Raw genomic sequence first — 13,242 nt, 5'->3', positions numbered from 1 at the left:
AGTGTAGGCCTCCTTGAGATCCAGGGAGCATAACCAGTTGTTCTGCTCGAGGAGGGGATAGAGAAAAGCCAGGGTCAACATGCGAAACTTCTCCCTGACCAGGAACTTGTTGAGCACCCTGAGGTCCAAAATAGGACGCAGGTCGCTCGTCTTCTTCGGAACAAGGAAGTACCGGGAGTAAAAACCCTTGTTCTGTTGGTCTACAGGGACCGGCTCGACGGCCCGAAGCCGGAGTAAAGCCTGGGCTTCCCGAAGAAGAAGGGCGGTCTGGGTTAAGTCGGAAGGATACTCTCTTGGAGGATGTTCCGGAGGAACATGATGGAACTGAAGAGAGTATCCCTCTCTTACGATGGAAAGGACCCAGAGGTCGGTGGTAATAGTCGTCCATCGATGGTAAAAATGATGGAGGCGACCTCCGATGTGAAAAGCAGGGAGGGCAGAACGATGTAAGTTATGCTCCCTACGAGACAGTCAAAAAGGCTGGGGAGCCTTAGGGACAGTAGAAGGCTGAGGTTTTTGCTGGGGCTTCTGCTGATGCTGCCTCTTTACTGGCGGCCGAATGGCGGGGGCCTGCTTCGGCGGGTAGAGCCTTTGATAAATCATAGGAGGACGAGAGATAGCAGGCTTGGGCTTCTGGCGGAGAATAGACTGAAAAGATTTTTCATGTTTGGATAGCTTCTCCGTTGCCGCCTCGATGGACTTGTCGAAAATCCGCTCCCGCACAGGGGATGTTCACCAGCCTGTCCTGGAGATTCGGGTCCATATCAATGGTGCAAAGCCACGCCAAGCGTCTCATGGCCACCGAACAAGCAGCTGCTCTGGCCGAAAGCTCAAAGGCGTTGTAAGACGATTGCATCATCTGCAGGCGGAGTTGGGACAATGATGCCAGCACCTCAGAGTATTCGAAGCGAGCCTGAGAGTCCAGATAGAGTAAAAACTTTTGAAAAATGGATAGAAAAAACTCAAAGTCGGTTGCAAAATGAAAGCTGTAGTTCAGGACTCGAGATGCCATCATCGAGTTCTGGTAGATGCGCCTGCAAAATCTGTCCATGGTTTTGCCCTCCCGGCCAGGAGGAGTGGAAGCATAGACCTGGGAGGGATGAGACCGCTTCAGAGAGGATTCAACCAAGAGGGACTGGTGCGAGAGCTGTGCCCCGTCGAAGCCCTTATGGTGCACCGTGCGGTAGCGAGCATCCAACTTCCCCGGGACCGCCGGGATGGAGTATGGGGTCTCGAAACACCTCATGAAAGTCTGGTCCAGAAGCTTATGCAGAGGCAGGCGTAGAGACTCGGCAGGAGGTTGAGGAAGATGCATTGTCTCCAGATACTGCTTCGAGAACTTGGATCCCGAATCCAGGGTGATATCCAGATCCACCGCCATCTGCCTCAGGAAGGACGAGAATGACAACTGGTCCGCCAGGGCCGGGCCTCGAGATGGGCTCGAAGAAGATGAGGCGGCCTGGTCCGCCGATGCCGAGGACCGGCACGGAGAGAACAAACCCCCGCAGACCTCGAGTTCCGGCATAGGAGGAGGGGGCGAGTACTCCGGGGAAAACTCCCGGAAAGGTTGCTTCCGACGAGGCGAAGCGTCTCTCGATGAATGCCTCAATGAATGCCTCGATGAGTGCCTCGATCGACGACCGGAGCTGTGTCTAGAAGCAGGCCTGGAGCGACGAGGCGAGTTACGCCCAGACGAGGCAGCCACCGAGTAGATGGGACTGAAGGCTGTGGATCGAAGCATCAGAGGCTGAGATGAGGCCCCCTGAGGCGCTCCCCAAGGTTCGAGGCCCGGCATCGCGGAGGAAGGGTCCGGGCCAGGCAAGCCATGCATCGAGGGTATCGGTTCCAAAGGTGGCATGGGCAAAGACTCTGCTCCTTGCGAGACATGCCCCGAAGCCAGACCAGACACTCGCCGAGACTCTGCTCCCAGCAGCAAAAGTGTGCGCTGAGGAGGCACCGGAGGCGGCTCGACCTCACGGGAGGCTTCCGCGTGCCCAGGCTGGATCTGGGAGAGAAGCGTCGGCCCAATTTTGGTAAAGAGCTCGATAAATCGCTTCTCCATCAGGGCGTGGAACGACGCCGGCAAAGAGGGATCTGCATCAGCAATGGGACCTCCCGCACGGACATCGGTCACTCGGCCGCCAGGGGGCTTGGATTTAGAGGCCTTGGGCACCTTAAGCACCACAGGAGGGATGGGAGGCTGCGCTACCTGACCTGAAGAGACATCGGAAGGCACCGCAGCATGCGACGGAGTCGAAGCCGGCACGAACGAGGCAGGCTTGAGCAAACTCGAGGCCGAAGATGTAGAAACGGAAGTCGAAGGCGTGGCGCTCTGTGAAGAGGGCAGCACCGGGGACGCCTCAATGCTAAACAATGACTCCCACAAAATACAGCGACGCTTAAACGCACGTGCTGTAAGTGTGGAGCAAGGCCGGCACGATTTCGGAAGGTGTTGAGGCCCGAGACACTGAAGACAGCGTCGATGCGGGTCCGTCAACAAAATCGCGCGCTGGCACTTGACACACTTTTTAAAACCGGTAACGGGCCGGGACATAGGCCGAAAAAGCTCCGCCGCAAGGTCGAAGCCACGGCCACGTGACTTGCCCGGTCGAACAATCGAACAAATTTTTTTTTTTTTTTTTTTTAAACAAAACGCAACGTGAGCCAACGAGAATGAGCACAAAAAACCCCCAAACCTGCGGGCACAGAAGGCACAATAAAGAAACTTCGCGCAGAGAGTTTCAAAGGCAAACTTCTCTGCTCCGCGGAAGAGAAAGAACTGAGGAGACACACCCGGTGCATCGGGCGGGAAGGCACTCGCGCATGTGCGGTGTGGGCAGCTCAAAACTTCTAAAAGTTTCTACAAGCAAGTATGCTTGTGAGATGTCCGCATCGGGGCTCCGTTGGATGATGTCACCCACTAGTGAGAATATCTGCCTGCTTGTCCTGGGATAAATGGTTCACGGACTCACACAGGTGGGATATGGTTATACCGGGTTACAACTTACTTTGTCGAGACAGGGAGGGCTAGTTAGGAGGAGGGGTAGCTCTATACACTAGAGAAGACATCAAAACTACCATAATCACAGATGTCAGGTACACCGGGGAATCCCTCTGGGTGAACCTGGCTAGAGGAAACGAAAAATGCGTGTGATATACAGACCTCCAAGACAACAGGCAGGCAAGGATATGGAATTAATCGAAGACATTGAAAACATCACTTTGCGTGGGGACACAGTACTATTAGGGGACTTCAATATGCCCGATGCAGATTGGAACGCACTTTCCGCAAAAACCAGGGGCAGCAGAATGTTGTTAACCTCCATAAAGGGTGCATGGCTCAAACAATTGGTATTGGAGCCCACTAGGGACCAGGTGATACTAGATCTGGTACTCACCAACTGAGAAAGCGTATCAGAAGTTTCGGTAGGTGATACGCTGGCCTCCAGCGACCATAACATGGTTTGGTTCAACCTTAGGAAAGGTTTCACCAGATCAACCACAACAACAAAGGTCCTTAACTTTCAGGGCACTAACTTCAAACGCATGGGAGATTTTGTCCAGTGGGCGCTGCAAGACCATGCTGAAACCAATAATGTAGAGGCTATGTAGTCAAACCTGAAGTCTACCCTACATAAAGCAACAAGTCGCTATATAAAAACAGTACGCAAACGACGGAGAAATAACAGACCTCAGTGGTTCACTACAGAAATCTCGGACCTCGTTAAGAAAAAGAAAAAAGCATTTGTTTCCTACAAACAATCAGGAAGAGGAGAGGCAAAAGAAGACTATCTGGCCAGGTCCAAAGCTGTCAAAACGGCAGTCAGAGGCCAAGCTTCGAAGAGAATCTAGCAAAGAACATTAAGAAAGGGGATAAATCCTTCTTCAGGTACATCAGTGATAGGAAAAGAAACAAAGATGATATAGTACACCTTAGGAAAGCAGACGGGACTTATGCAGAATCAGATTCTGATAAAGCCGAACTACTAAACGAATACTTCTGCTCAGTCTTTACCTGCGAGGCGCCGGGGTCCGGTCCACAGTTGCAAGAAAGGCAAAGCTCAGAAGACCCGTTCTGGAATTTCAAGTTTACTCCCAGCAGCGTCTACGGTGAACTATCAAGACTCAAAGTGAACAAAGCCATGGGACCGGACAATCTACACCCCAGGGTGCTTAGAGAGCTGTGTGATGTCCTGGCAGAGCCGTTATCCATGCTCTTCAATCTTTCCTTGAGTACGGGAAGAGTCCCCTTGGACTGGAAAACAGCCAATGTAATCCCCCTCTACAAAAAGGGCTGCAGGACAGAGGCTGAGAATTACAGACCAGTGAGTCTCACATCCATAGTGAGTAAACTCATGGAAGCACTAATTAAGCATAAATTAGATACGATCCTGGACGAAAAGAAACTATGAGATCCCCGCCAACATGGATTTACCAAGGGCAGGTCCTGCCAATCAAATCTAATTAGTTTCTTTGACTGGATAATAAGGAAACTGAATGAGGGGGAGTCCCTAGACGTCGTGTACTTGGACTTTAGTAAAGCTTTTGATAACGTCCCACACCGCAGTATTGAGCAAGATGAAATTAATGGGACTGGGAGAAACATTAACTGCATGGGTCAATGATTGGCTAAACGGTAGACTTCAGAGAGTGGTGGTGAATGGTGTCCCTTCAAAAACGTCAGATGTGATCAGTGGAGTGCCGCAGGGCTTGGTCTAGGGCCCGATCCTCTTCAACATATTTGTAGGAGATCTGACTCAGGGGCTTCAGGGTAAAATCACATTATTCGCCGATGACGCCAAACTATGCAACATAGTATGTAAGAGCACTTTGCCAGACAGTATGAAGTAGGACCTATTTCTATTGGAACATTGGTCCTCGACTTGGCAGCTAAGCTTCAATGCTAAAAAATGTAAGGTCATGCACCTTGGCAACAGGAATCCATGCAGACCTTACACACTAAATGGTGAGACCTTAGCTAGGACCAAGGCGGAATGTGATTTGGGGGTGATCATTAACGAAGATATGAAGTGGAGAAGGCTTCATCAAAGGCAAGACAAATGATGGGTTGTATCTGTAGAAGTTTTATCAGCCGGAAGTCCGAAGTTATAATGCCGTTGTACAGTTCATGGTGAGGCCTCATCTGGAATATTGTGTACAATTCTGGAGGCCACATTACCAAAAAGATGTGCTGAGATTGAGTCGGTTCAATGAATGGCCACCAGGATGGTCTCGGGACTCAAAGATCTCCCGTATGAGGAAAGGCTGAATAAATTGCAGCTATACTCACTCGAGGAACATAGAGAGAGAGGAGACATGATAGAGACGTTTAAATATATCACGGGCCGTATTGAGATGGAGGATGATATTTTCTTTCTTAAAGGTCCCTCGGCCACAAGAGGGCATCCGCTGAAAATCAGGGGTGGGAAATTTCATGGCGACACAAGTCTTCTTTGCCGAAAGGGTAGTTGATCATTGGAACGAACTTCCACTTCAGGTGATTGAGGCCAGCAGCGTGCCAGATTTTAAAAGGAAATGGGATACACATGTGGGATCTCTAGGGGGGTAAAATCAAGGGGGGTGGGTCATTACAGTGGGCAGACTTGATGGGCTATTGCCCTTTTCTGCCGTTATCTTCTATGTTTCAGACCATGGAGGGGGGAGGGAGAGATGGCAGGGCATATGGGGGAGGGGAGGAGACAGATGCCAGACCAGTGGAAAGGAAGGAAGGAGGGAGAGAGATGCCAGGGCATGAGGGAAGGGAAGGAGATAGAGATGCTAGGCCATGGAGTGGAATGTGGGAAGGAAGGAAGGGAAGGAGAAGAGAGATGCCAGAGCTTAGGGGAGAGAGTGGAGACAAAAAAATGGAGAAGGGATGAAGCCGAAATGAATCATGTACAAAGGAGAGAAACGGCACAGGATATACAGTTTATTGAAGGGACATAGAAAGAGGGAGGATGCCATAAGGATGGAAAAGGCAGAGAGATGTTAGTGAGAGAGGGCAGAGGCTGGGTTAGAGAATGACACGGTGGCGGTTTACCCGCGGCCACCGCATTTTAGCCGCGGGTCACCCGCCGAAAACGGGGAAGAAAACTAGCAGTCGCTGCGGCGACGGGGACAAGGCCATTCACCGCCTGCGGGGCGGTGAATGGTCTTGTCCCCGCAGTGAGGCATGAAGGATCGCGCGGTCCCCGCAGCTCACACCCGCCTACCCAATCGATTCTAGTGTTTAGCCAGCTCTCTCCCTTCTCCTCATCTTAGTTTGTAGATTTTCTTTTTCGGCGACCCGCACGCTATCAGAGAGCCGCGCATCCGCTGCTGCTCAGTTTCGATCTTCTGCTCTGATGCAACCGGAAACAGGAAGTTGCAGCAGAGCAGAAAATTGAACACTGAGCAGCCGTGCGTGCGCGGCTCTTTGGGAAAGTGTGCTGGTCGCCGAAAAAGAAAACCTATAAACTAAGGTGAGGAGAAGGGAGAGAGCTGGCTAAACACTAGGATCGATTGGGCAGGCAGGTAGTGGCTGCGGGGACCGTACGATCGCTAGTGTTCCCGGCTCAAATTGGAAGGAGGGAGTGAAAGGGAAAAGGATTCTGGGCCAAGGGGATGAAGTCGGAAAGAAAAACCCACAGCAGGAAAGAAAGGGAAGGACTGGCAGGTGAGCCAGATGCTAGAAGCAGGGGGGGGGGGAAGAAAGAGGGAAAAAAGCTAGATGGGGTTGAAAAGAAGAGACACACTGGTATGGAAGAGGAAGATAGGGGAAATCTGGACACAGGAAGGTAACAGAAAGAGGGGAAATTATGTGCATGGGGCATAGGGACAGAGACATAAAGGGGACATGCCATGGGGATGGTATATGGACACAGGGGGGGCAATGACAGATACATAGGGGAGATATTAGAAATGGAGAAAATAGGAGCACAGAAACGAGATGGTTTGTGGGGATGGGACAGGGACCGAGCTTGCAGGCTCCAGTGGCTTGCACAAATTACATTGTAACATGCCATGAAAATAAGAGGAAGGAAGGTAGATAGGCCACGCGAGAGGAGCTGAAGGGTAGTAGAAAGGAACAGATGGTAAAGGAGGGAGGGAAGGGTGGTGGTGGAAAGGAATAGAACAGACATTGAAGGAGGGTGGAGAGGAACAGACCCCCAAGGGAAATGTGGAAGACAGAGTGGGAAGAAGACAGATGCCAGACTATGCGGGAGCAGAGGGAAGAAGATGGGTGCTAGACCAATTGGGGGGGGGGGGTTAAGGGAGAGGCACAGTAACAGCAAATGGAAGACGCAGAGAGAAGACACACAGTGGATGGAAGGAATTCAATGAGAAGATGTGGAAAGCAGAAACCAGACAACAAAGGTAGAAAAAAAAATTATATTTATTTATTTATTTTTTGCTTTAGGATAAAATAGTATATTAGTTGTGTTGATAAAAATTTATAAACAAAGCCCTGCCAGCTGAACATCTCTTTCTCTAGTTCAGCAGCAGGAACTTTGATTTATAAGAAAGGAATAAGCTAAATATTACAGTACTAAGGCTTATATGGATGCAGCGGGGATGGTGACGGGGCGGTGAATGGGCGGTGAAAGGGATGGCGGTGACGGGGCGGTGAAGGGAACGGCGGTGACGGGGCGGTGCAGAGGATGGTGGGCCGGTGACGGGGACAGATTTTTTCCCCGTGTCATTCTCTAGGCTGGGTGGAAGGGGCAGAGAGAGGGCATGGAAGGGAGAGAGGACAAACGCTGAATAGAAAGAAGAGAGTGAAGAGAATATGATTAAGGCAGAAATGACAAAAAGGTAGAACATTTTTTTTGTTGCTTTACATAGAATCAAGTAGCATTGTAACTGTATTGATAAGTCAATAAATAGAAAATGGAACTAAGGTAATTTTTTTGGGACTAAAACCCCTTTCCTCAGGTCAGGACAGGATACCATAACAGCAGTATACAGTACTGTCTTGAAGAAAGATTTGGCCTCTGAAAGCTAATTGAAAAATGGATTAGTCCAATAAAATGCTATTTTATTTCTCGTTATTTTATTTCTTTTTGTTAATTTGTAAAGTGGTGATTGTTATGTATCATTTTTTTCAAATTTACATCTACTGTCTTTATATTTTGCACAGTATTAGGGGACACGCGTCACTGTTTCTGTGGTGTTGCATTGTATGCAGTCTGGTTTCTTGGCGGTTTAGTTTAACTTTTGTCTACATATTTCTATTTTTAGTTTGTGATTATTCCATATTGGGCAAGAGTGTATCTGTGTGTATGAAAAGGACATGGTTTTCTGTTAGCATCGACTGCACAGGATCAATTTACTGTGCAGGATCTGGCTTGTTTAGTTTTACAATGCGTGTGTTGGTGTTCTAGTGCTCATTGCAGTGTTTAAGATGCTGCCTTTTCTTAGGTGCACACTTATTGTGTGATTCATGGATTATTACTAAAAATAACTTTTTTATATATAGAGGAGGGGGTTGTTAAAAAAAATGATCAGTACTGGCTGTCATATATACTAGGTACACCACTGGATTTAATGACACTATTCTAACTTTACTGTTGACATAAGTGTTGTCGTCCCCCCCACTATAAAGAATTAAATTAAAGTTGTATTAACATCAAGCAGCTTTCAAATGACATAAGCAAATAAAAATAAAATATTTTTAATACATTCCTAATTATTACCTGCGTCTTTACCTAAACTGTTTTGCCCTAACTCTCACTATGATCTTTATCTGCTACTTTTTTATTTTGCTGTAGTGCAATCACACAGGTCTCCTTCAAGGCTTAGTAATAACAACAACAACTTTATTTTGTATACCACAATACCACAAGCAGTTCAGAGTGGTTTACAGAGGAAGAGACTGTACACAGACAGCGATGATACAGAAAAAAACTTCCAAATTACAATAGTAAGCCGAGAGTACCGTATTTTCGCGGATATAACGCGCGCGTTATACGTGTTTTTACGTACCGCGCATACCCCTCGCGCGTTATATGCCTGAGCGCGGTATACAAAAGTTTTAAAACATAGTTCCCACCCCGCCCGACGCCCGATTCACCCCCCCCAGCAGGACCGCTCGCACCCCCACCCCGAACGACCGCTCGCACGCGCTCCCACCCGCACCCGCATCCACGATCGGAGCAAGAGGGAGCCCAAGCCCTCTTGCCCGGCCGACTCCCCGACGTCCGATACATCCCCCCCCCCAGCAGGACCACTCGCACCCCCACCCCGAAGGACCGCCGACTTCCCGACAATATCGGGCCAGAAGGGAGCCCAAACCCTCCTGGCCACGGCGACCCCCTAACCCCACCCCGCACTACATTACGGGCAGGAGGGATCCCAGGCCCTCCTGCCCTCGACGCAAACCCCCCCCCCCCCCAACGACCGCCCCCCCAAGAACCTCCGACCGCCCCCCAGCCGACCCGCGATCCCCCTGGCGACCCCCACGACCCCCCCACCCCCCTTCCCCGTACTTTTGGTAGTTGGCCGGACAGACAGGAGCCAAACCCGCCTGTCCGGCAGGCAGCCAACGAAGGAATGAGGCCGGATTGGCCCATCCGTCCTAAAGCTCCGCCTACTGGTGGGGCCTAAGGTGCGTGGGCCAATCAGAATAGGCCCTGGAGCCTTAGGTCCCACCTGGGGGCGCGGCCTGAGGCACATGGGCCCAACCCGACCATGTGCCTCAGGCCGCGCCCCCAGGTGGGACCTAAGGCTCCAGGGCCTATTCTGATTGGCCCACGCGCCTTAGGCCCCACCAGTAGGCGGAGCTTTAGGAAGGATGGGCCAATCCGGCCTCATTCCTTCGTTGGCTGCCTGCCGGACAGGCGGGTTTGGCTCCCGTCTGTCCGGTCAACTATCAAAGGTACGGGGAAGGGGGGTGGGGGGGTCGTGGGGGTCGCCAGGGGGGTCGCGGGTCGGCTGGGGGGGCGGTCGGAGGTTCTTGGGGGGGGCGGTCGTTGGGGGGGAGGGGGGTTTGCGTCGAGGGCAGGAGGGCCTGGGATCCCTCCTGCCCGTAATGTAGTGCGGGGTGGGGTTAGGGGGTCACCGTGGCCAGGAGGGTTTGGGCTCCCTTCTGGCCCAACTACCAAAGGTACGGGGTGGGGTGGTCGTGGGGGTCGCCAGGGGGGTCGCGGGTCGGCTGGGGGGGCGGTCGGAGGTTCTTGGGGGGGGGCGGTCGTTGGGGGGAGGGGGGTTTGCGTCGAGGGCAGGAGGGCCTGGGATCCCTCCTGCCCGTAATGTAGTGCGGGGTGGGGTTAGGGGGTCGCCGTGGCCAGGAGGATTTGGGCTCCCTCCTGGCCCGATATTGTTGGGGAGTCGGCGGTCCTTCGGGGGGAGGGATGTATCGGACGTCGGGGGGGGGGCATCAGGCTTTCAGGATGGGGACAGACCTTCAAGGGGGGACAGTGCACGGAAGTCAGGGGGGGTAAACGGAGAGTCGGGACAGCGCACAGAAAGTCAGGGCGGGCGAAAGGAGCGTCGGGCAGCATGCGCGGTATACCCGTGAGCGCGGTATACCAAAGTTTTTGTACATATCATCGTGATTTCTGCGCGCTATACCCGTGTGCGCGTTTTACACGGGTGCGCGTTATATCCGCGAAAATACGGTAGTTAGGTATATCCGGAAGCATTTCAGAGATACAATGAGGCAAGAAGGAGTCAGAGAAATTTATCAAAGAGATAGATTTTAATTGATTTCCTGAAGGATTGGTAGGAGGGTGAATTTGAAATGAGGGTGGTTAGACATTTATTCCATTTGCCTGCTTGGAATAACAGTGATCTATCAAGGAATCTCTTGTAGATACAGCCCTTCAGGGAGGGGAAGGCAAACAGATGGGTATTACGTGTGCAAGTGGTGCCTGGAAATTCAAAATGGTACGACAGGTAGATTGGGGATGAACCTGTTATGGTTTTGAAGCAGAGGCAGGCAAACTTGAAGATGACTCTTGCCTCCATCGACAGCCAGAATAGTTTTCTGTAATACGGGCTTACATGATCTGACTTTTTGAGACCATAAATGAGGCAGATGGCAGTATTCTGAATGATTCTCAATCGTTTGATGGTTTTCTTAAAGGATCCTAAGTATATGATATTGCAGTAATCTAAGGTGCTTAAGATACCATTTGAAAGGCGGCAAATATCTAATTATTCACTTCTAGAATTGGATACTTCTTAAATTTAATAAAAATATTCTGGCACAAGTGTCAAACCTTAAAAAAGGAAATCATATTGAGCATTGGAAAATAATTAACTAATAAAAATAGTACACATTTAATTTTCCCCACCACCAAATTTCCCTATCCCGCCCCACTTGGCTACTTTTTCATGCCACCAGGCTGGAAAAAATTTCTGGGGAGAACACTGAGACCCCCTTCAAGAGGAGGGTTAGAGCACTTTCTTTTCAATTTGGGGCCATCAGCACCCTTACTAGGCACTGGCACCAAACTCCAGGACTCAGAGAGACTAAAATAGTCCCCCAACCATCCCAACAATCTCTTGGCATTCTCAATGGGATGGTCAAAAGCTGAACCACATCTTGTGCGGCAGAACACATGGCACAAGGGCGTTCTACCAGTGCCCAACTGAAACAAACTTCACATGAATTCATGATACTGAAGCTCAAGGATTCCATCCCTAATCCCTGGTGGTAAGAATAAAAAACAAAGCTTTTTAAGGAGTTTAAGAACTCAAACCAGGATAAATCCAAGATGGCTACTGCTAGGATTTTCCACTGAAAAAAGGTTCAACTCCAACAGAGCCAAAACCAGCAATTTTAGGATTTGTAGGGTGGGGGAACAAGGCTACATTAAAATATACCCATAAAAACAACAAGTTCAGACCCCCCCCCAACTGCCCTGTGGGCTGTAACAGCCTTATTCACAGACAAGATGCTGGGAAAGAGTGCTGCAGCCTGCTTCAGCTCTTCTAAGGGTAGCTGGAAACTGGAGAGGACCTCTGCCACCAGGAAAGTTGCCTCTTCTGAATCCTCAGCTGCCATTGGGCCACTGCCGGACTGAGCCTCAACCCCCAGGACCAGGATCTGAATGCCGTAGGAAGGAATATGCAGCCGACACTGTGTGCGCTCTGAAGAAACGCAACTGGTATCCAAACAGCCTGCACTAACACTCCTGATCAAGTCAAGAAGTGAACCAAATAGTGGGGGAAAACCCCCAAGCTCCACAGTTCAAGCAGGCTGGCTGAGCAGGTCCACACAGGATCTACTTGTCAGCTACAGACCAAAGTCTGCTCCTCTCACGCAGGCTAGGCAATCACCGGAGCTTTACTGTAATACAAAAACTCACCATAAAACCAAACACACTCACAAAAACAAAAAACCCAAGCTACTCAAAGTTGCTCCTGCAGGCTCACTTTCAGAAGAAATAACTGACTGAGGGCAGTAGAGAGCAGTGAGAAGGAAGAGGTGCTGTAAACAGTGATCAGTAAGTACCTCATGCAATGGACTCGCGGCGGATGGAAGACCCTTGGTTCAGCATTCCATCCCTAATGCACTGGAATGTGTAATTTTGTTACCCTGAACACATCTGGTAAGGGTTCAGAAAATAGCTGCTAGTTTGGTGGAAACATGTTCATTACTGGTATGTACCAACCATGCTTGAGTCACTATGACTATACCCCAAGATATCTAAACTGAAGGAGGCTCCAGTGCATTCAATATATACCGTAGTCAGCCTGAGCATACAGGTTTGTTAAGACAAGGATCTGAAAATCAAAAACGATTTTATATAATCAGGTGCAACCTAGATTTAAAACTCTTGAAATACTTTCAGTATAAATTCTTAAAGAACAATGATACTGGGTGTTAAAACCCCAGGCCTATCCAAACCTGTTCTGGGGATTCTCCCTGCCAGGTTTTCAGGATATCTTCAATGAATTTGCAAAATATAAGGATTTATATACACAGAACATACAATATACATAACTTTTCTGTACAATGTAGGTATCACCAGGAAAAACTTGGGAGGCCATAGAATAAGCAAACTTCTAGTTACCTTTCGCAGTTCAACTGTCACTTCATTTCTGTGTCTTCTCATAGTCTGAAAAACAGCAGGTATTTTAAATAAGAAAAAAACCTGTAGTTCAGATTTTAATTTCTTACCTTCCAAATAAAATCCCAAGCTACGAGACAATGATTTTTTTTTTTTTAATCAGATTTTTTTTTTTAAATAAAATGCATTAGAGAAAAAAATTTAATTTTCTATTTAAGATTAGTTTCAAAGTTGATCATCATGA

At 49.5% G+C, this 13,242-nt stretch overlaps 1 protein-coding gene across 1 annotated transcript in view; it reads right to left on the bottom strand.

Annotated features, from left to right (window-relative positions):
* KPNA3 (karyopherin subunit alpha 3) overlaps positions 1-13,242 on the bottom strand; it is a 251,650-nt gene that overhangs the window by 193,355 nt on the left and 45,053 nt on the right. The window contains exon 2 of the mRNA XM_033950092.1: positions 13,002-13,046. Within this exon, the coding sequence (XP_033805983.1) occupies positions 13,002-13,046 (45 nt within the window). The remainder of the gene's footprint in view (positions 1-13,001; positions 13,047-13,242) is intronic.

This window comes from Geotrypetes seraphini, chromosome 6 (assembly GCF_902459505.1).
Source record: "Geotrypetes seraphini chromosome 6, aGeoSer1.1, whole genome shotgun sequence".
Lineage (NCBI taxonomy): Eukaryota > Metazoa > Chordata > Amphibia > Gymnophiona > Dermophiidae > Geotrypetes > Geotrypetes seraphini.
This window is presented reverse-complemented; position numbering and strand designations above follow the sequence as displayed.